Genomic DNA, 23,121 nt, shown 5'->3' on the forward strand with positions numbered 1-23,121 from the left:
TTTTCTATAGGCTGCATACATGGCTTCGGTAGTAAAGGATGGCCGAATTCCACATGTAGTTTATTGAAAACATTGGTCTGGAAAACATCTTTTTTCATATATAATGGGATGCAGATCATTGCACGATATTTTTGTTTTCTCTGAAGGTTATGCAGCTATATTTTATTTTATTTTCCTTTACCAATGTTATTTTGTATACAATAATATGATTCGTCTAAGATTCTAGATTCCAAGGTATGACAGTCTTATATTGTGTTGTTTGGCGATGCTGCTATGCCTCAAGTTGCAACTAAGAGCATCTCCAAGAGTTTCGAAAACCCACTCCCAATCTTGATTTTTTTTGGCAGGGTTGAAAAAAAACTGCTCTCCAGCAACTGTTACCTCAACTCCCAATGTTTTCGCACTTGGGAAAATCAAACGCATCACGTGGAAATATACGTGTGCGTATCGATCACCAATCTAGAGGTGGAAGGATGTGGAGAATAATGACTAGGATAGGGCTCCTAAACTCTAAAAGACTCTATATCTTTCATAATTGCTAGGAATAGAGATTTTGATGAAAAAAATACTCTGCAGCAGCTTCTTTAAATGGTTATCTAAATGTAGCCACCTTCTATTCTAGATTTCTCGCTAGAAAAAAAAAACAGAAATGAGAATGGCTCTCTACAGTGTACGCAAGATATAGAAAAACTGTTGGAGAGTGGAAAAACATAGAAAGCGATTTTTATGCAAATCTCTCTAAATCATGATTTAGAAAGTGAGATTTAGAAAGACTCTTGAGATGCTTTGATGTAAACATACGTGAGAGAAAGAAAGTATGAAAGTGATGAGGGTGATTGGGGATTTTTGATGCAAAATTGTCTCCTATATTTAGAAGCCACGTTTTGAAAACTATCGGAAGAACCTAACAAATACGCTTCCAATAGTTTTTTATCCACTTGAATTTTTTTACAACTATTGGAGATGCTCTAAGAGCATATGTGTGATGAGATAGGAGAAACAAAAGGTTGCTAGATTTCTATTATCAATGTCATGAACAATTTTTATTTGGTTGTACAGTTCTCATTTGAAAAATGATGCAGTATAGTTTTTGTTGCCCGTAGCAATGCACAGGTCAATTCCTAGTATATTGAAACTCAGCATAATACGTTCTCAAATTAGAAAAAAAAAATCTGATATAGAAAATACATTATTTTATCTAGAGTCTTCCATTGCCTTTTTTAGTGACTTTTCTCGATGCATCCTGTGCTTTCGTTGGACAGAGTCTTGTTGAATAATGAAGCCAGAGTGTGGTTATTATTTATGGTTATTACGTCAAATTCTATGATCAACCACACAAATATTGGGCATGCCATAAACTAGTCCAAAACACACATGGAGTGATGAACATGGGTCGTTACATTGTCGGTTACAACATAGGTTGTATGTTAGTCACATTTGTCATGTGTTGAATGTCTGATTTCTTCTTCACAGAGATCAATGGCTTTTATCATATAGCAAGTAACAAGATACCGACCGAAAATCGGATTGATTTTTGAGAAATCGAATTCAGTTAAGATAGGAGAAATTAAGATAGCAATTTCTGAGCGTATGAGAGGAGAACATACCATTCTATAGGGTGATTTGGAAAATTGTGAAAGCTTGGTTCGGTCAAGCTATTGAGTATTGCAAACAAGCTATAGCGCTTACTCTATATTGAAGCACATAATTGGTTGTAGGTTACCAAGTGTTTTGAATTTGAATAAGACCACTCTCCATTAACAGATTTCACTGGTAGTTGTCTGACTGATTCTTTATGTAGTTAGAAAATTCTCTAGGACAACTGAAAAGGACTCAGGAGGACAACTGAAAAGGACGCACTACCTGGCCTTGTGGATTACTTTTGCTTGCTTATTTGGCATTAAGGCATTCAAGATGTCTACCGTTTTAAGAAGATAAGTGTGTTAAATCTTTCACTTATTCGCTTAAGTTAGTGATTTTTAAGCAACAAAACATTGGAAAGCATGTGCACTTCGAGGCTGCTACAACCGAAATCTATATTTGTCTGCGTCGGATCACCCTTGTCTCCCGTAGTAACGCACGAATATATTTTCTACTAGTATAAACAAAGACAAATGACTTATATATATAGTATATAGGCATAAAAACAATTTAATCTGTTGCTAGTTGATGAAACGCTTATCTAACTGCAAAGAAAAAGAAAATAGCCACTACGTACCCTAATTAGTTCTCTACTTCCTGTGCACTGTCATGATCGGTGGGCAACATCCAAAAGGGACAGCACATGAGCTCCGTCATATCTTGGCAAGGACGCATTGTGTCCAGGCTTTGGTTATCCAGGTCAAAGACGTGCAGCAACCCGCCATCCGGCTCCTCGAGCACATTGTGCATGAAGTAGATGCGGTTCCCCTTCAGTCCGTACTTGCTCGCCGACTTGAGCAGCAGCTGATTTGAGTCGCTTAGGAGGAGCACCTTGTCGCCCAGATCGGCCACCTCGCGCAGCGTCGTCGTCGGCCCTGCCAAGTCGTCGAACTTGTACACGCGCACCGTGAGGATCTCGGGGGTGAATCCCTTATGGTAGATCCGGACTACGAACAGCTCGCCGCCGGACGCCGCCACGTGTGACCTGCAGCAATTCGAGCCGTCCACGGGCTCTGGCACAGGAGGTGTGTAGTCGTGGTAGCTGAACTCCGGCGCCGGCGAGAAGTCGAGGAAGCCCAGCTTTCCCTTCTCAAGGATGTAAAACTTGCGCCGACCGCGCCAGCCTGCTGGATGACTCTCCTCCTGGGCGGCGCGTACGAGGGTGGCAGGTTCACATCGCCGACGTCGTACTCGTGCGTGATCCAGTGGGTGTCCCCGACACGGCAATACAGGAACTTGGGCTCGGTGAAGTACAGCAGGAGCACTACGCAGGACGGCGCGGTGGGCACGTCAGACAGATAGCACTTCCAGTGGACGGGCAGGTCGTGCTCCATGTCCGGCAGGGCAAGACTCTCGCCGGACAGGGGGTCCCAGAGCCGGGCACGCAGCGATCCCAAACCGTTGAGGAACACCCAGCCGTGAGGGGTGACATGGAAGTTGTTTTCCGACAGCTCTGGCACGACATGGGTGTGCACGCTCATGTCGGCGATGCTGACCGCCGTCTGCCGGCCGTTGGGTTCAAATCCGTGGTCGTACACTAGCAACGGCTTGGAGCCGAGCGGCGGACGACCGCCGTCGCCGTGGGCCGACACGCCGACGGTGTCCTTCTCCTTCTCCTTCTCCATCAGAGCTATTGACGGTTGCTTCTCCCCCTTATCACTGCGACGGGATCCCCGGCCCGACGAAACGGAGCGCGATTGCTTGATTGATTCGTCGCGAACGTGCTTAGCGGCGAAACTTGCGGGCAACCTGCAACTGCAAGGCGCTGTTTGGATGCCCCGTCCTGCGGCGCCAGAAATTTGTAGGCGCGCAATAATCCCTAATCCGGCTCAGTGTCCTATGGCGTACGCTGTCCAAGTCTCCAAGAAGACCTCCACGGCTCCACCTGTATGGCATCAGCGCCGCCGTGTCCGTGTCTGACTCGCGGCCTCGCGAGTGAACAGACTAGCCCTTTTTTTATTTATTTATTTATTACTGTCGTTTTCGTCAGCCGCAATCGGATACTTGCAACAAAGGGCTAGCAGCCGGACATCTGGCTATAGGACGTGTCCAGACGCCACTTCCGCATCTCGCATCGCATCCCATGCTCACCCGCATCACGCGCCAGCGTTCGAAGCGCGCTCCCGTGACCATCTCGCGCCTGCATGGGAAAAACACATGGGTCCCAAGTTAGCTGCCCCGCCGACAGATGCGCGCTGCAGAGGCGTCTGTTGGCCTCATGTGTCCGCATGTCAACAACGGCGGCGCCCCAACAGTAACATCAAATGACTAGGGCAGGTCGCTGTCCGCCGGCCATCAGCATCCACTGCAATATATGCAACATCCCATTTATTTTTGAAATATACAGATGAATCATTTATAGCATACGTCTGAAATAGATCAAACACTTCAAACATACTTTTGAAACATACGTGTATAACCATAGCAACATATACAACATCTAGATCCACTTTTACAACATCCATATGAAACAAATGTAACATAAGTCCCAAACATATGAAACATACACCTGAAACATGCTTATATAGCTATAGCAAACTATGCAACATCTAGATAAAACACTTCAAACACACGTCTGAAACACTTGAAAATATACATATATTGTCATTGCAACCTATGCAATATCTCAGATATACTTTTACAATATCAAGATGAAACACTTGAAACATAAATCTAAAACGCCTAAAATATTTGAAACACGGCGTCGTCGGCAGCCACAGCCTACCTGTTGGGGAACTACGATAGTAAGCAAGCTCGCGTTAGGGCGACGTCGCTCCGCGCGCTCACTTCCGTCGTCGTGGCCCGTCGCTCCTCCTGCAATTCACCCGTACCTGCTCGCGACCCTACTATTGCTACTCCAGCGCCGTCCGCTCGTGGGGGATGAGTCGAAGTGCGGCCGGCGATGGGATGCGGCGCAGTGGGGGAAGGGGGTAGGGCGGGGCGGAGTGGGACAGGCGGATGGGCGGAGTGGGGATATTTCTTTTTTTGTTTTTAAGAGAGGTTGGAGCTGGTCCGCTGAGCAGGTCTAGGAGCCGCGTCCGATGGGCGGACGCATGTGGCGTATCATTATCGTTTTAGAAAAGACAAATTATCTCGTGAAAACCGGTGTATAAACATAAGGTGCTCGTGGAACTTCTCTTTACGAGATCAAGTAATATAGACTGCAGTGTGTGCTCTTTTTTCAAAAAATTAAAATAAAAAGAGAGTCTCAATTTTACGGTCCTAAATACTCCCTCTAGGCTTGTGTAGAATAACTTAGCCGTTGATTTTTATGGTTATGATAGAAATCCTTTATTTATTTTTCGCGCTGATAAGTTTGAGGTCAGAGTTCGACCACTCACGCTTGAGAGGAGCATTCATACAAGCAAAGCTACGTGATTAAGATGTGTTTGTCAGACATCTAGATTCTTGTAGAACCTTATGGATCTAGATCCTTATTAAATCACTTGAAAAAAACATTTAGCTGATAGACTACTTTCTGATGCATAAGTTTTTAAAAAATATATATATATAAACAAAAAAGACCGTAAAAATAAAAACTTTTTTGGACAAGAATAACTTAATAATATTTATTTTAACATGTTGCGATAAAAGAATTAACTAGAGAATCAAGGAGAAATAGAAAAGCGATGAGATGAGAATCACGTTTCACTGCCCTGACTATCTGGCACTGTTTCCACGCCACCAAAACAGCCCATTGGAGTAGAGACAAGATACATGTTCTCTTTCCAAGGAAAAGAGAGTGCAGACCTTCAAAAGAGTTCGGCTCTGATGATCTAATTTTAAGATAAGAGAAAATTATGGAAGCACTGCAGTAAGTTCGAAAGGAATTATGACTGCATATAAAAAGATGAAAAGGGGGCATCTCCCAAGTGAATAGCTAGGCTTTTGTTACTCGATGTGTTGAATAGAAAGACTACATGGTTAAGGGCATGTTTGTTTCAGTTTTATCTGACTTATGTCAGTCAAAAGCCAAAAGCTGAAACAAACAACCTAAGAAGCACGTTTGAGCAGCTCTTCTGGTTTTTGGTGTGCTGGAAAAATCTAACAGCAAAAAAAACTAGCTTTTAAGTCAAATTAAAAGCCCAAAGCTGTAGCTCAAACAAACATGCCTTAAGTGTAAATTCAAATTTATAATTGTCAAGTAGCAGGCTACTCCACTGATATCATTGTCTTTGAGCAACAAATTGCTTAAGTCAGATTTGTATATATATAACTCAAATCCTTAAAACCCCAGCAAAGCGATGGATGAGGACATTGGCAACCTTCCTTAGAGCGTCAAGTCAAAGAAATGTTGGATGCTGAGTTAATTACACAGAACCATAGTTCATTTGCATCCCAGTACTCTTGGTCAAAAACAATGGGACTCGATAGTTTTGCATTGATTACATGAAGCTTAATGATGTTATCTATGCCTGTGATTGATGAATTGGTTGGTGCAGAGTACTTTGCAAAATTGGATATGAAGTTTGGATTTTACCAAATCAGAATTCTGCCTACAGATGAGTTCAAGACAACATTTAAAACACCCATGGCCATTTCCAATTCAGAGTCATGTCTTCTGGATTGTCCTATGCGGCTATACCCCAACCACATTTCAGTGTCTAATGAACTCTATTTTTGGGCCATATTATAAGGAAGCTTCTATTGATATTTATAGATGGTAAGTATTTTCATTTACAGTCCTACCTTGTATGTTGTTCCCTCATAAAAAGCATCTCAGACTCAAACTGATATATCACATCTTATAGAAACACAAAATGGTGGCCAAGTAAAGCTAATGCACCATTTGCTCAAATAAGTTGGAATACTGAGGCTACATTATATTATTCAAACAAAGATGTGGAAGTTGATCCAGCAAAGATCGATGCTTTGCTCAGGGCACCTGTTCCTACAAATTTCAGTGACTCGAGGGGAATTCTTGGACTTACCCAGTTACTATAGGAAGTTTGTAAGGAATTAGGGAATCATAGCAAAACCGCTGAATATGTTACTACAATAAAATCAATCCAAGTGGTCTGAACCAGCACAAGTAACTTTTGGAATCTTGAAATAAACTATCAGCCTGTTCGGTTGGCTGGTTCGTATCGTTGCTGTTTCGTGAAGAAGTACTGCTGACTAGTTTATGTGAGAGAGAAATACTGTTCCGGCTAGAAATTTACGATCGTTTACGACAAGCCACAGCCAAACGAACAGGCTGTGGCCACTACTACTGTTTTGCAACAATTTTTTTTTCTCACGATCAAGTCTTTTACCCGTTTTTCATTAAAAGGAATAGCCAAAAGAAAGACCAAAAAACGGTTACAAAGGACTCACAAGTAACCCTAAGATCACCTGCGGAATCCGGAAGACACAAACAAACAGCAAGAAAATACGAGGGGAACCTCCACCCCAAGCACCAACCGACTATGCGTGCAAAAGAAAAATACATCCACGCAATGGTCGCCAACAGAGGGGGTGAAGCCGTGGTGGCAAAGCATCCACCAGTAGAAAGCCCAGCACATCCGCAAGCGACCGGGTAGCCGCTGCGAAGAAGAAGACGACAGTATCCGCAAGCGACTAGGTAGCCGCTGTGAAGAGGACGATCACAGTATCCGCAAGCGACCAGGTAGCCGCTGCAAAGAGAAAGACGACAGCATCCGCAAGTGACCAGGTAGTCGCTGCGAAGAAGATGATGACTGCGGCAACAAAAACACCCTAGGTGGAACGACCAAAGCGAAAAGGAAGTTGAAGCACAGCAGGCACAGTACAAGCTAGGAGTTGATCCGATGGATGGTGGCCAACAACGAAGCCTACAAAAAAGGGAACGACGTCCACAGACGCCAACAACGTTGAAGAGGCGCAAGAAGGACTTTCGTCCTTGAACCGGCCCCAACGACCAGCGCGACGAACTGATCCTTCGACGATGCCTTCAGGAAGGTGGATAGCGCAGGCTGCGCCACCCCAGCCAGCCCGAAGCGAGAAGCTGGGTAGAGTTTTCACCCAGGAGCTTGTTCGACCACGGTACCTGGGGGTGTCCCCTGGCCCCGGCCACCGGTCCCCAAAGGCGCAGGCCCCGGATAAAGCCATGGCCAGCAGCCGCCAGCCGCCAGCCAGCCGGACGCAGGAGCCCCCAAAGCCGCCAGACGTCGCGGGCATGTAGGCCTAGCTGAGCGCTGGCATGAACGCGGAGGGCAGACCCGGCCGCAGCCACGCCTCTGCCCGGCAGCCGCCCCCGTGAGCCTAGAGCAGCGCCGGTGGGGCTGTGCGTGCAACCAGAGCAGGCGCCCCCAGTAGCCACGACCACAAGTCCGCGCAGGCAAAGCAGGACGCTGGCGCGGGTGCCGCCGCCGTGTAGGACCACGGTCGTGGGCGCCGTCATTGCACAGGCCGAGCCGGCCATGGCCAAAGGGCGAGCTGACCGCAGGCAGAGGGCATCGCCGCTGACCGGCGCGCAGAGGACGCCGGGACCTCCAATCCTCTGTAGAAATGCTCCCCCTGCAAGGATCCGGCGCCTAGGGTCCCTGATCCGGCCAAACACGCAGGAATCGAGGGATCCGGCGCCTAGGGTCCCGAATCCGACCAAACACGCAGGATCCGGTGCCAACGTGGAAGTTAACGCCTCCGTCTCCGCTGACCAACGATGCCCGCAACTCTTCGTCAGCTCCCCCTCGTCCTGCTCCGCTTCTCCTCCTTGTCCTCCTCCTCGTCCTGCTTCGCTTCGCCACCGGCGTGGGTGCGAGCGCTGAACCGCCTCTCATGCCAGCCTCACATGCCATTGCCAACCTCACACTGCTCACACCGCCTCTCCACCTGCTGCTGCTCCTCCTGAGCCCTGACCGCGAGGGGAGGGCGCTGAGCTACCAAGGAAGCCGGCCGGAGCGGGTCGGTCAACACTTGCTGTGCTGTGCAACCAAGGAAGCTAGCGGCGTAGGAGGAGGATCGAGGACGAACATGTTGGCGCCGCCGCTGGCCATCTAGGAAGCTCGCTCGCCGTAGTGGCAATGGATGGCCGGAGGTGGGGCGGCGGCGGAGCTGCGGCGGGTGCGGTGGGGTGGCTACTGCTACTGCTGCTTCTCGCCTTGCTGTGCGCCCGCTCCCGCGGGCTCAATGCCGACGGGGTGCTGCTCATGGCCTTCAAGAACGCGGTCACCGCGGACCCGCTGGGCGCGCTGGTCGGCTGAACCTACAGCGACGCCGCGCCGTGCGCCTGGAACAGCGTCGTCTGCAACGGCTTCCTGTAGCCCAACGCTAGACCGGCGGCGGTCAACGTGACCTCCGCCGACGACAACGGCAATGGCAACTCCGCGCCCGCGCCCACGCCGAACGCCGCCACCACCGCCACGGCGGGCGGGCTCGGTGCGTCACTGGCGGCGGCCACGATGTCGTGGGTCATCAACCTCGTGCTCCCTAACACGTAGCTCTCGAGGATGCTGCCGCCGGACCTCGGCCACGTCGAGCACCTACGCCACCTCGACCTCTTCGGGAATAGCCTCAGCGGTGGCCTACCGGCCACGCTGCTCAACACCACCGAGCTCCGCGTGCTCTCTCTCGTGGGCAACACCATCTCCAGCGAGCTCCCGAACACGGGGGCGGCGGCCTACGCGCGCGGTCTCCAGGAGCTCAACCTCTCGGGCAACGCGCTCGTGGGCCGCCTCCTCACCGTGTTGTGCAGGCTACCCTGCCTCGTCGTGCTGGGGCTCACCAGCAACCGCTTCACCGGCGAGCTCCCCATCGGGGGCCTCGGGACGTTGGAGCTCGTTGACCTCAGCGGCAATGGCTTCAATGGCTCCCTCCCGTCGGACTTCGGGGGGGGGGCACGGCTCCGCCTGCTCAACATTTCGTCGAACAAGCTCGCTGGCGCAGTGCCGACTGAGCTGGCCATGCTTGTCCCAGCGAACGCGATGGTGGACTTGTCGTGGAACAACTTCACCGGCGTGATCCCACAGGACGCCTCGTTGGCTGCGCAGCCGGCGACGGCGTACGAGGGCAACCCGAACCTATGCGGGCTACCACTGAAGCAAGCGTGCTCCATCCCATCGTCGCTCTCGAACCCTCTCACCGCCACCGACTTGTCGTCGGCGTTCGCGGCCATCCCCAAGAACCCCGCTCGTGCCCCGCTAGGAGCCCCGAGGCAGCCGCGGCCATCCATTAGCAAGATGAGGGGGAGCTGACGAACAGTTGCGGGCGCCGTTGGTCAGCGGAGACGGAGGCATTAACTTCCACGCTGGTGCGCTGATTTGGTATGACACATCAGCAAAAATGGCAAAATATTAGTCTGGTTACTGTTTTCTCGGGCAATTTTGTAATTGGCACGATAAAGTTGGCAAATGGAGATGTAGCCACCGTAAGAGTGGCAAATAGTTAGATCTCCCAACTTTTAAAGTCGTATGACCACTACTACCTAGTTTTCATGAACCATCTGAGATTGAAACTGATTCCTATGACCACAACTACCTGTATGTAGATTGTACATCTATCACCGCCCTTGCTGAGATCACACGTTACGTGCTGCGTATAGCATGGTTCCTCGCTCCTCCTGTAGAGTGAAGTATGAGCTCCATGCCCTGACCTCAATGCTCAGTTGCTCAACTAGGTTACCTTATCACACGGAATGACGGAAGAACCAAACGCAACGCGCAAAACTCACAGATCAAGATGAACACATTACACAAAACTTGCAACTGGTACTGAATCTTGTGCTCTACGACGTGAACATTGGGGATGCCGTCCAACGTCTTCTCTTTGGGTTGCTACCCAAATATCACCCAAGTCTAGGCGTAGCAAACTATAATTTAGAACGAAGGGGTAATATATTTAAGGCAATTTTTGCTATGGGACATCGCGAAAACAACAAATTGGCTACAACACACCGCCAACACTTGCTTTTGCTGAGTACCATTATGAAATCATGAATGTTTGCCAGTGGACACCGCCTCCATTAAAATAAGAAAAACAGCAATCGGGAGAGAGAAACATTCTAAAATGACCAACGTTGCCCCTTGGTCGAACCAGACCCTGTTGGTCGAGCCGGACCACTACTTGGTCGAACCAGACCCTGTGCTCTATCCAACCCTAGCCGGCGGCGTCTCCAGTCTCCCGCAGTGCCGGCGTCTCCAGTCTCCCGTAGCGCCGCCGTCTCTAGCCACAAGTACTGACTTCAGTAGTGCCTCTGAACCTTGGAGATGAATCACTGCAGTCTCCAACAGATCTTGGCAGCCATCAAATCCTTGGCAGGCCTTCTCCTTGTCATTGCCTTCCCTCATCACCTCGAGCGCCATGGCACCCTGAACTCGAACCTGACTACAAGCGCGAGGAAGAATGCCTTTGGCGACCAAGTAATTGATATACTGTTCCTCAAAGTAGTACACTCCACACGCAAAGTCAGTCTAGCAAACAAGAGATGAAAAATCAAAAAAATGTGCATCTCCTCAAAACCAGATCAGAAGTCAACGACCACTTACATGCTCAAGCAATGGACGCTTGTAAAACCTCTTCCCCTTGCTGCTAGGATTTTGCGACACACGCCCGATGAAAACGGTTCTACACTTGTGGCAAGGAACCATGGGCAAGAATCCAGCTTGGTCTTTGTAGGGGTCGAGCGACAGCGAAGCTAGGTGCGGTGCGCTGAATGGTGTGGAATGTGAGCTCGATGCCATGGCTCAAAGCTAGGGTTCGTCGAGATGGGGAATGAGGATGGGGGGAGAGACAGACGAGAACAAGAACAGGGGAAGGAAGAAGACAACCGGGGCCGAGCCAAGCTGGTCCAACCAGACGACCTAAATGATAGGACTCAGGCCGGCAGGGGTAAAACGTCTCTTTACTGTGCTTTCTCTCTCCCGATTACTGTTTTTCTTTATTCAGTCGGCTGAAAAAGCATCAGGTGACCACCTAATCAACGAATGGAACTGTTATCAAAATAGAATGATAAGCATCAGGTGCACACAAGCATCAGGTACTCTAAACTCATTACCAAGTGACCAAATCAAATAAAACGGTTGATATCAAATGATCATAGTGTTAGATCGATGTGATGTGTGTACCTCTCTGTGTGACCCGTAGATCGGGGTAGACCTCTCCTTTAGGGCTTCTCTACTCGCCCTGGCTCAGTAGCACCGTAGCAATGTAGGAGACACTGGTGCCGTGGTGTAGAAGGCATCCAGCGTGGTGGGGTGAAGTCCAGTGACGCTGGTGGAGAGACGACGGTCCGGTGGTGACCCTGCAGTGGGCCGACGGCGGTGGTTGGGGCACATCCCATCGCTGGCAGCACGGTCTTTAGATCGGTTTAGGGTTACTATAGGTGGGTGTGGCGGCTCACGGCGAACCTCTTTTTCTGAGCCCTCATCCCCACCTTCCTTTTATGTGTGCTGTATGACAGGGGCCCACCAACCGGATTAGGGTTGGGCTCTCCCGATCAGGGAGCAGAGGCAAGGGCCTAATAGGCCGTTGGACCTATTGGTGGAGATCAACTAACATTCTCCCCCTTGATCTCATTCCATCTTTCACTTTCATATCATTACTTTTATTCATTCCATTACAGATTAGCTCATAGAGCATGTCTTATCGTCATGGTCCATTGCCGATAGACTTAACAGCTACAACTCACTACTCTGTTCTGAAATAGATACTTATCTTTAGGCCTTCTTTTGTCTAGAAATTTTATAGGCTTTCCCTTAAACCCATGCTAGCTATATGTTCTCTGAACACCATATTCTCTGAACACGTTGGGTGGTAAGCCTTTTATAAGTGGATCCGTGAGCATCTTTTCTGTACTTATATGCTCAAGACTTATGACTTGATCCCGAACTTTATCTTTCATAACATAATACTCTATGTCAATGTGTTTGGCAGCACCACTTGACTTATGTTGTGAGCATACTGTACTGCCAGATTATAATCGCAGTATAACTTTAATGGTCTATAGATGTCGTCAACCACCTTCAAACCGGGTATGAACTTCTTTAGTCAGTTCACCTGCCTGTTGCCTCATAACACGCTACAAACTATCATACATTGTGGATGATGTACTGAAGGTTCGCATTGAGCTTTTCCATGAAATAGCTCCCCTTTGCGAGATGATAGAAAATCAACGTCTAGATATGCATTCACTCTCACATAATCAGAATCTGAATATCCCACCATGTGAAGTGAATCAGATCTTCTATATGTCATCATGAGGCCTTTCGTTCCTTACAAATAATGCAAGACTTTCTTTACTAATTTTAGTGTTCTATTCCAAAATTGCTCTGGAATCTGCCAAGTAAAACCTGGTAACAAATGCCAAGTCAGGGCATGTACATACTTGAGCATGTTGCAAGCTTCCAACAGCTGAAGCATATGGAACCACTTTCACTTTATCGATTGAGCTCATATTGGTTCCTAGGGCATTTAAAATCCCTATATCTGTCGCCCTTGACTATAGGAGCAGGTGAGGAACTACATTTGTGCATACTAAATTTCTTTAAGATCTTTTCCATGTATGCCTTTTGTGACAGTCATTATACCCTTTTTCTTCTATCTCGGTGAATCTCGATCCCTAGAACGAACGAGGCTTCATCAAGATCTTTTATATCAAGTTTTGAGGACAAAACTTCTTTGTCTCCTGTAGTAGACTGACATCACTACTAGCAAGTAAGATATCATCCACATACAGGACAAGGAAGATAAACTTTCCATTCTTAAACTTTGCATAGACACAATTGTCCTCTACATTCTCTTTTAAAACCCAAAATTCTTTATTGACTGATCAAACTTCAAATACCACTGTCTTGAAGCTTGCTTTAATCCATAAATGGATTTCTTTAGGCGGCATCCCATTCGTTCTTTTCCTTCTATGATAAAACCTTTCGGTTGTGCCATGTAAACATTTTCCTCCAAGTCTTCGTTGAGAAATGCCGTCTTTACATCCATCTGATGTAATTCTTAATCGTAATGTGCCACTAATGCCATTATGATTCTGAAGGAAACTTTACATGAGACTGGAGAAAATGTCTCATTGTAATCAATCCCTTCTCTTTGCATAAAGCCTTTTGCCACAAGTCACGCTTTATATGTTTCTATATTCCCTTGAGTCAAGTTTTGTTCTGTAGACCCATTTATAACCTACTGTTTTGGCTCCTTTAGGAATTATTTCCAAGTCCCAAACTCTATTGGCATTCATCGATTTCATTTCATCTTCCATGGCCTCAAGCCACTTTGATGAATGATCACTTCTCATGGCTTCTTCAAATGAGGTGGGATCATCCTCCATTTGAAATTCCTTAGCGTTATACACTTCAAAATCGGCAGAAATAGCTGATTTTCTAACTTTTTGAGACCTACTAGGGGCCTTCACATTTGGCATATCTTCTATTTGAGGCTGTTGTTGCTCCCCCTCATGTGTGGCAATAGATTCTATAGAATCCTGAAGAACAGGTTCCTCATCGTCATTCATTGTTGCCATAGGTGGGATAACAACAGGTGCTGGCACCACAGTATCTAGCATTGTCGGTGCAGCGACAGCAGGTAGTGAGAAAATTGGCTCATGAATCATTGGAGTGGGCGCATACACCCGCTTCACTTGAAGGATAATTTCTCGAGCTACCATGCTCCCCCTCATCTTTTCATCCTCTAGGAAAATAGCGTGTCTCGTTTCCACAAACTTTGTATGTCTCTCTGGACAGTAGAAACGAAAAACTTTTGACTTTTCTATGTAGCCAAATAAATGGTAACTTACTATTTTGGGATATAACTTCCTAATGTTTGGGTTAAATACTTTAGCCTCAGCAGGGCTCCCCACACACACGAAAGTGGTTTAGTGAGGGTACTCTTTCTATCCACAACTCATATGGTGTTTTGGGCAACGACTTACTTGGTACTCTTTTGAGAATATGAATGGGGTTTTTAACGCCTCTATCCATAGGCTCAACTGTAAGGTGGAGTAACTTATCATACTGCTCACCATATCCATCAGGGTACGATTAATTCTTTTAGCTACTCTATTCTGCTGAGGTTCGCCCGGTATAGAATATTAGGCTACTATGCCATTCTTTTAGGGTATGCCGACCGTAGTACTCCCCTATGATCAGACCTGACTATCTTAATATTTAATATATTAAATTTATCCAATGCTTCTGTTCTTTCTTTGATTGGATAAATATAGCCATAATGGGAGTAATCATCTATGAATGTTATGAACGGATCATAACCATCTACACTCTTTACAGGAAAGTTGACCACAGATGTCTATGTGAATAATCTATAAAATTCCTGCGCTTCGTTTGTCATCTTTCTTAATCTTCTTTACATACTTTCCTTTTATGCATTCTCTACATTGTTCTTAATCTGAGAGCTCTAATGGAGGAAGAATATCATTCTTAACTAGTCTTTCTATTCTCCCCCTCGAAATATGGCTTGAATGATAGTGCCATAATTTCGACGATGCATTGTGAGCTCTCTTATGCCCCCATTATCAGAGTGACTATCTGTCACCAGCTGCTTTATCAGTTAGATAGCACATGTCTTTGAAAAGTCAGTGAACTGACTCTTTATTCTATCAAGGTACTCGGTGACCGTGTCACACTCTGGGATTGAGCCCACAATTATAGGTTCAATCATGTTCTTTATCACAGCTAAACATCTCTTGTTGGCAGTGACCCACTTCCTATGCTCAAAACTCAAAAGTCATAGGACATCTTTTGGGATTCAAAATCCCTTTCTTTAGTTGCCCAAGTGGCATCATTCTCTTTTGTCTTCCTCACCAGTGCCACAAACTCAGTGGAACATGGTGAGGTGACTACTTAGTCCACCTTAGACAAGATGAAAACCAGGTCAAAACTTTTCTTAACATAAAAATAACATCATTTTCATGCCTTAATTCCAACGTTGGTCAAAATCAAAACATACAACTATTCTTATACACTAATTCTATATCACTGTTGGGCAGAAATAGAATTAATGTATAACTCATTAACTTTCACAAATGTTCTTACACACTAATTCTATATCACCGTTGGGCAGAAATAGAATTAATACATAAATCATTAACTTTGACAACTGTTCTTACACACTAATTCTACATCACCGTTGGGTAGAAGTAGAATTAATGCATAAATCATTAAAATTAACATCTGTTCTTATACACTAATTCTATATCACCGTTGGGCAGAAGTAGAATTAATGCATAAATCATTAACATTACGATATTGTTATTAACAATGTTGGTCAGAAAATAACAACATCATAATTTTATCAAAACTCTTTTTCTTCAATTAAATACCACATTGGTTCAAAATAACTGGAGAATCAATAATTTCTTTGGCTGTGGAAAAACTCTCTTTTCTTTGAATTTTACCCACAGGGAAAATTGCTTTTTCTATTTTCTTTAATCCATTAATCAATTTCTAGGAAATAAATATTTACTAGAAAAACTTTCCTTTTCTCCAGTTAAATATCACGTCGGATCAAAATCACTAGAGAATATACTTTTTCTTTAGCAGCGGAAAATGTATGCTCAATTTCTTGAATTTTACCCATAGGGAAAAATATCTTTTCTATATTTTCTTTTGAGCCAATTTGCATATTCAATTTTCTAGAAAAAAAATGAGACTGGGCTCTTGCTCTTTACTGTTTCGGCCTGAAACGGCCCACGGCCCACAGCCGCAAGCGCCCTTCCCGCGCGCTCACCCACGCCCAGGCCGCAACCTGGGCCTGGGCCGGGAAAGTGGCCTCGAGCTCTATCCTGCCTGGGCCAAATCAGGTCCAATGAATCTGCACCATCCGTCTGTATCCTACGGTCGAGCGGCGAGATCGAGCGAATAAAAATCCGCCGACATCGGGTTCCTCAGAAAACCCTAGTTCATTCGGCGTTTGTTTTCTCTTTCTTCTTCGCCGCTCTCTCCTCTCTCTACCTTGCTCTCTCTTCTCAGCCGAGCACAACCGAGCGAGCGAGAGCGAGCGAAGGCGTCCATGGCACTGCCGCCGACCCCCTCGCCGGTGTGCACGCTCCCCAGCGGGTGAGCGCGTCGCCGTCGAGCGGCCTGGCCGTGGTGACCCCTTTGCTGAGCCCAGCTCGGTCTTCTTCTCCCGCGCCGACGAAGTGCCGGCTCGGCTCTTCTTCTCCCGCGCCGGCAAAGGGACATCCCGACACACAGCGAGGTAGATCCACCCCTTCCCCCTTCGGATTTGTATTTGTTCTTCTTCTTTTTTCTTTTTGAGTTTATCCGAATGGGAAACTAGGGTTAGGGTTAGGGTTCCGACCCTTCTTTTTCTCTTCTTCTTCCCCAATCAGATCTAGATCTTGTCGGCTTCTCTTTGTTTGACCGATTGGGGTTAGGGTTCGTGTGCCGACCCCTTTTCTTTGTTCTTTTTCTTTTGGTGCTCGGATTGAACCGATTTGGGTTTCTTTTCATTTCTTTTCTTTTCGGGGTTCATCCGAATCCTCTCGTGGATTAGGGTTCGAGTGCCGAGGGCTTGTCGAGGGCCCTTCCTTTTCTTCTTCCCCAAGCTGTTTGCGCGGGTTAGTTCATCCGAAATAGGTTCACTGTTCTTCCCCTCCACCCAGTTAGGGTTAGGGTTCAGAACTTTTCTTTTCTTCTTTCCTCAGATCCGAACTAGATCTGTTCGGTTCTTTTCTCTTCTTCTTCCCCGAGCTTTCTACGTGGGTTAAGGTTAGGGTTCTTGAGATCCTAATCCTCTTTCTTTACTTCTTCTCTGATCCAAACACGGATCTGTTCTTTCTCCCCCGCGCGGTGACGATGGTGACCTGGTTCCAGTGACATCTGCCACCTCGGTCCATTTTCTTTGCTTTTACCTGGTTAGGGTTAGGATTACACAGAGGCAACCTGGCTCTGATACCATTGTTAGATCGATGTGATGTGTGTACCTCTCTGTGTAACCCATAGATCGGGGTAGACCTCTCCTTTAGGGCTTCTCTACTTGCCCTGGCTCAGTAGCACTGCAGCAACATAGGAGACGTCGGTGCCGCGGTGTAGAAGGCGTCCAACGCGGTGGGGTGAAGTCCAGTGGCGCTGGTGGAGAGACAGCGGTCCGGTGGTGACCCTACAGTGGGCCGACGGCGGTGGTTGGGGCACATCCCGTCGCTGGCAGCACGGTCTTTAGATCGGTTTAGGGTTACTATAGGTGGGTGTGGCAGCTCACGGCGAACCTCTTTTTTCGAGCCCTCATCCCCACCTTCCTTTTATGTGTGCTGTGCAATAGGGGCCCACCAACCGGATTAGGGTTGGGCTCCCCCGATCAGGGAGCAGAGGCAAGGGCCCAATAGACCGTTGGGCCTATTAGTGGAGATCAACTAACACATAGATCCTATCAAACCATAGATATGCTGAAGCGGATACAATGCCATACTACTAACTGTCAAACCATGGAACTGAGTGGTTCTGGGGAGCAGAAATGTACTCTTCTCTGATAAGAGAGAAACCATACAAGCATTAGGTGCACACATGAGCTTTTGGTTCAGATAAGAGAGAAACCATACAAGTATGGCATTGTATAACTCTGGGAGATTTCTAGATAGTCACATTCACACATGATAAAATATAGATAACACTCAACTATATTTTCATTCAGATAAAATGCAGATAGATTTTCATTTCAGAGATAAAAAATTCAGATAGCCTCTCTCTCTTAATTCACTTCTTAAACATTCAGGCCAGTAGTAGCAACCATCACTGTAATAGAAGTTAACCATATGAGCTACAGAGCTAAGCTTCGAGCAAACATCACTTCATATGGTTGTTTTCACAGGATTCATATGGTTGCTTTCACCATGCAGAAACAAAAATAGTTGAGCATGAGCTCTCAGCCTAAATTGCAGCATTTCATATTCAGAGATACATGAGAATCACTTGTAGAAATTCAGAACTAACCTTAGTCGGCAAACAATTTTTCTCAGCCTTAGATATTCACTGCCTATATAGTGCAGCATTAAGTCTTAAAATAAAGTGTTGCATTCACACATATATAGTGCTACATTCACACATATATAGTGCTACATTCATTGGCTATATAGTGCAGCATTAAGTCTTAAAATAAAGTGTTGCATTCACACATATATAGTGCTACATTCACATAAATATATAGTGCAGCATTAAGACTGAGAACTAACCTTAGTCAGCAAATAACTTTTCCTCAAGCTTACGTAATGCCTTTTCTCGGTTAGCCTTTTGATCTTCAGACATGTGACTTGTATCTTGATTGAGCAAGGAATTGTAGACCTCAAACATCCTTGCTTCCTTTTGCTCCTTTGTTGCCTTCAAATTTGCGTTTGATATCTGAATTTGTGCTTCCATAACCTTTTCGCACTCCACCTTCCGATCTTGCTGCACATTGATAATTTTCTCAATATTGTTCCCAAGGATCACAATTCCTTCCATAACATTATCCTTCTTGCGATTTCCACTACGCTCAGCCTCTGCTGCTTCTCTACCAATGGGACGTGACTGTACTTCTGGAACATCAACTATCTCAGTCTTATCTTTCTCTTTTTCTTCAAACTGTGCACATCATTTGGGCTCCTCTTTTAATATGTTCCACCAATGCACCAACGAAAAACGCTTTCCAAACCTGCTTTCATATATCTTATGTGCCTCTTCCTCTAGAATGTCGTCGGAGTATCCACTTGTATGCATTTGAATTACCTTAGTCCAAGCGTCATTGAAATCAGTGATCGATGACTTCAGGCGTGACCAGTGAACCTTCAATTAGTTTATTTCCCTTCTACGCTTCCCATTCCCTTTCCTATTAAACTCCTCAGTGATTTTCTTCCAAAATGTATCAAATTTCTTGTCATTACCCCTAACTGGGTCTTTTGAAACATTCAACCAAGCACTGGCCTACAAAATACGAAATAAAAAATATAAACAAATCAAGTATTGTACCAAACATTGGCCTACAAAAAGGAAAATAAAAAACTGATCAGTTACCAGCCTCGTTTCTTCGTCATGAGTCCAATATCTTTTCTTTACTGACCTATTTGCCTCACTATTCTCTCCTTTCTCAATGTCAATAGTCACCGTCTCGTTTGTTGAAGTTCCTTGTTTCACAGCTTGGGGTGTTAATGTTTCATAGGCACTTGGTGGTGGTGGTGGAGATATTGGGTTCACGTTAATAGTCTGACCAACAAAATGAAAATTTTCTCCTGCCATGTGTGGGTGCGACGGATAGTATGGTTGTTGAAGGAAATTTAAAAAACCACCAGGTGGATAGACCCTGAAGTATGGTTGCTGCAGGCATATTCATCAAAACAAAAAATACTAAATGTCAGCACAGCAAATGCAGTATAGTTAACTGCTATATTACATAAGAAAGCATAGTTTCCACATTACAGCTGGGCATTTCCGTCTACTGCTTATCCAATGTTAAAGGTCAAGCAGGTATGCAGGCAGCACTTCCCAGTCACATAAGGAAGAGAACCCAATTGGACAGAAAATACACTACACATGTAGTTCAGCAGCATCCAAAGTTTCAGACAGAAAAGGACACAACGTGATTTTCACATCAACCAGGCCATGATACTAGACTTCACATATACAGAGACAGTCTGGAGGTCAATGCTGATGGACACACACAAGCTCTGCAGGGCTATGGAAGTATGGATCTATGGCAAGTCAAATACAATAATTTCTATTTGTATGCAGGCTGCACTTTCTACATTACTAAAGTTATGGAAATCTACAAATTCAATGAGAGCTGAGCTTGAAACATCAGCATTAGAATGTGCAAAATTGCAATTATCATTCTCAGATATAACAGATTCACATATGAGCGCCATACCAATCACCAACTGAATCCAGCAATGGCTTCATATGTTCATAACACCATTGCATCTCACCACAAATATGATATGACAAGCAAATCTAGCATGTTTACACACCAACAAGACAACCAAATATTAGACCCCGTGATCAAATCCAACTGCTAAGCATGGTAATTACAAAGAAACATCAAATCCAACTGCTAAGCATGGTAATAAAAAAGAATTCGTGTGACAATATGGACAGGATTTCCTACTGCTTTCAAGATCCGGACCTATGGAATTCACAAGAGAACCGAACCATACAAGAGATCCGGACATCTCTACACATCGAAATCACCGTGGATCTAGGGCTTACCGTGGACCAGGGAAGGACGAAGGCGCTGACTCTAGGGCGGACGGTGCTGGCGGACCCGGTGGCGGCGTTGGGGCGGACGGTGGTGGCGCAACAGGGGCCAGCGGAGAAGAAGCCGGAGGGGCCAGCGGCGTAGGAGACAACGCCGTCTTCATTCCAAGGCGGTTGCCTCCACGCCGAATCCCTCCTTTGACTCGTCGCCCGGAGCTACGCGCCGAATCCATGGCGCGCGCGGGGAAGGAGGCGGGAGGCGGGAGGAATCGCGCGCGGGGGGAAGGAGGCGGGAGGAATCACGCGCGCGGGGGGGGGGGGGAGGAGGCGGGAGGATTGGATCTTGGCGCCTGGAGCACGGGATCTTCGCGCCGGGCGGGTGGATGAAACTATCCCTCTCAATGCGGGTGTCGTGGAGTTACCGAGACCTTGGAAACGGAGCTGGCGAGTGTCGTGGACATGAAACGAATTTGTTCTCTCTCCTCACCATTTCATGCAAAAAGTGTTCCCATGCTGATGTGTCACCCTAATTAATGTACATGACATTCCCATGACATCCCCATTAAGACTGGCCTTAAGAAGTAAAGTAACAGGAAAAGCTATATATCTTGATGGGTAGGCAGCACCCAGAAAGAATTCCGAAGAAGCTCCGGAATGTCTGGGCACGGCCGCACGGCCTCCAAGCTCTGCTCATCCAGGTCGTAGATGCAAAGCAGCCCACCGTCCATCTCCTTCAATATATTAGCCTATTCGCTTGAGCCAGACTTATTCGTAATAAATCAGCACCAGCCGGACAGCTCAGAAACCCGAACACGCTGGTTGTGATTGAAGTAGACGCGGTTCCCCTTTATTCCGTACTTGCTCGCCGACACAAGCAGCTGAGAGTTGGGGTAGCTCAGCAGGAACGCCCTATCGCCCAGGTCCTTCACCTCACGCGGAGTGGCGGCCCCTGCCCCTGACAGGTGGACCTTATAGACACACACCGTCAGGACCTCGGGGCTGAATTCCTTGTGGCATATGTGTACGTCGAACGGCTCGCCACGTGACGCCACCAGGTGCCCCCGGCGGCAGTTGCATCCCTCCGGGAACTCTCCCTCCGGGTAGTCGACGAAGCTCAACTCCGTCGTCGCCTGCGACAAGTCGACGACCCCCAGCTTCCCGGCCTCCGCTTCGAAATAGAACTTGCCACCCACGGCGGCCATCTGCAGGATGACCAACGACCCCGGCGGCGCGTAGTCCGGCGGCGGCAGGATCCGGTCGCCGATGTCGTAGTCGTGCGACTTCCACCTGCCAACACGGCAGTACCGGAAACTGGGCTTGCGGATATCCAGTACGAGAACGTGGCACGACGCAGCGGTGGGCGCGTCGGAGAGATAGCACTTCCAGTCGTCGCCGTACTCCGGTAGCTCGCCCTCCATCGCAGGAAGGGAGACGCGCTCGCCGGTGCGAGGGTCCCACAGGCGGGTAGTGCGCGGCGACGGCCCGGGCGCCACCAGGAGGACCCACCCGTGCGGCGTCACGTAGTAGTAGTCCGCCAGCTCTGGCACGACGCCTGCGTGGAGGCTCTGGTCGCCCATGATCGTACACGAGCACAGGCAGGGTGCCAAGCGGCGGGCGGCTACCGGCGTCGGCGGGCACCTACCCCCCATCGTTGATTTACGAGAGAATTCTTTATTTGACATTGCCAAAATGAGTCATTTCTTTTTTGTCCTAAAATTTTCTTCGTTCATTATTTGATATTCACTTCAACTTTCATCCCTAATTTGACACTACTGTCAAATCCGTTAGCTAACGGTGTTAACTGGCTGTTAAAAAGACGTTTTTGCCTCTAGAAAAAAAGCGGCAAAGCAAATTTGAGAGGAAAAAAAACCCGCGCCTTTTTTTTGCAGCTGGGTGCATGCATCAGAGGCGGGCGTGGGTTTTTTTTCCTCTCAAATTTGCTTCGCCGCTTTTTTTTCTAGGGGCAAAAACGTCTTTTTAACAGCCAGTTAACACCGTTAGCTAACGGATTTGACGGTAGTGTCAAATTAGGGATGAAAGTTAAAGTGAGTGTCAAATAGGGAACGAAGAAAATTTCAGGACCAAGAAAGGAACGACTCATTTTTCCAATGTCAAATAAGGAATTCTCTCTTGATTTATTTGGCCGCGCCGCTTCTTCCTTTCCAACGAGAAAATTGGATATTTGGCACTCCAAAGATTAACTCTTCGATCAAGTTGATACTTGGGTGGATGATAAATAGATTCATCTATATCTATGAATATAGATCCAGTGTAAAATTTGTAAACGACAAATGTTTCGAGTCCATTTTTTTCGATTGTCCCCGTTCCAACCGGAAGGTGATTGGAACGAGCGGTAGCGTTTTGTAGATGCGTGCGTAACCTGCTCTGCTTCACCCGACCGGCC

General features: G+C 46.8%; 1 protein-coding gene and 1 pseudogene across 1 annotated transcript; one reads left to right on the forward strand and one right to left on the reverse strand.

Annotated features, from left to right (window-relative positions):
- The first annotated feature begins 9,050 nt into the window (after positions 1 to 9,050).
- Positions 9,051 to 9,794, forward strand: LOC136455466 (probable LRR receptor-like serine/threonine-protein kinase At4g37250). Its single transcript, XM_066455481.1, has one exon. The coding sequence runs from the start codon at positions 9,051 to 9,053 to the stop codon at positions 9,792 to 9,794; it is 744 nt and encodes a 247-aa protein (XP_066311578.1).
- Positions 9,795 to 18,725: 8,931 nt separating this feature from the next.
- Positions 18,726 to 21,445, reverse strand: LOC136455467 (glutathione S-transferase T2-like; annotated as a pseudogene).
- Between the last annotated feature and the right edge of the window lie 1,676 nt (positions 21,446 to 23,121).

The sequence above is a fragment of the Miscanthus floridulus genome, chromosome 5 (assembly GCF_019320115.1).
Source record: "Miscanthus floridulus cultivar M001 chromosome 5, ASM1932011v1, whole genome shotgun sequence".
NCBI lineage: Eukaryota > Viridiplantae > Streptophyta > Magnoliopsida > Poales > Poaceae > Miscanthus > Miscanthus floridulus.

What these genes read in the sequence shown, in the direction of transcription:
- LOC136455466 (XM_066455481.1), top strand. Translation starts at nt 9,051, where the DNA reads ATGCTGCCGCCGGACCTCGGCCACGTCGAGCACCTACGCCACCTCGAC.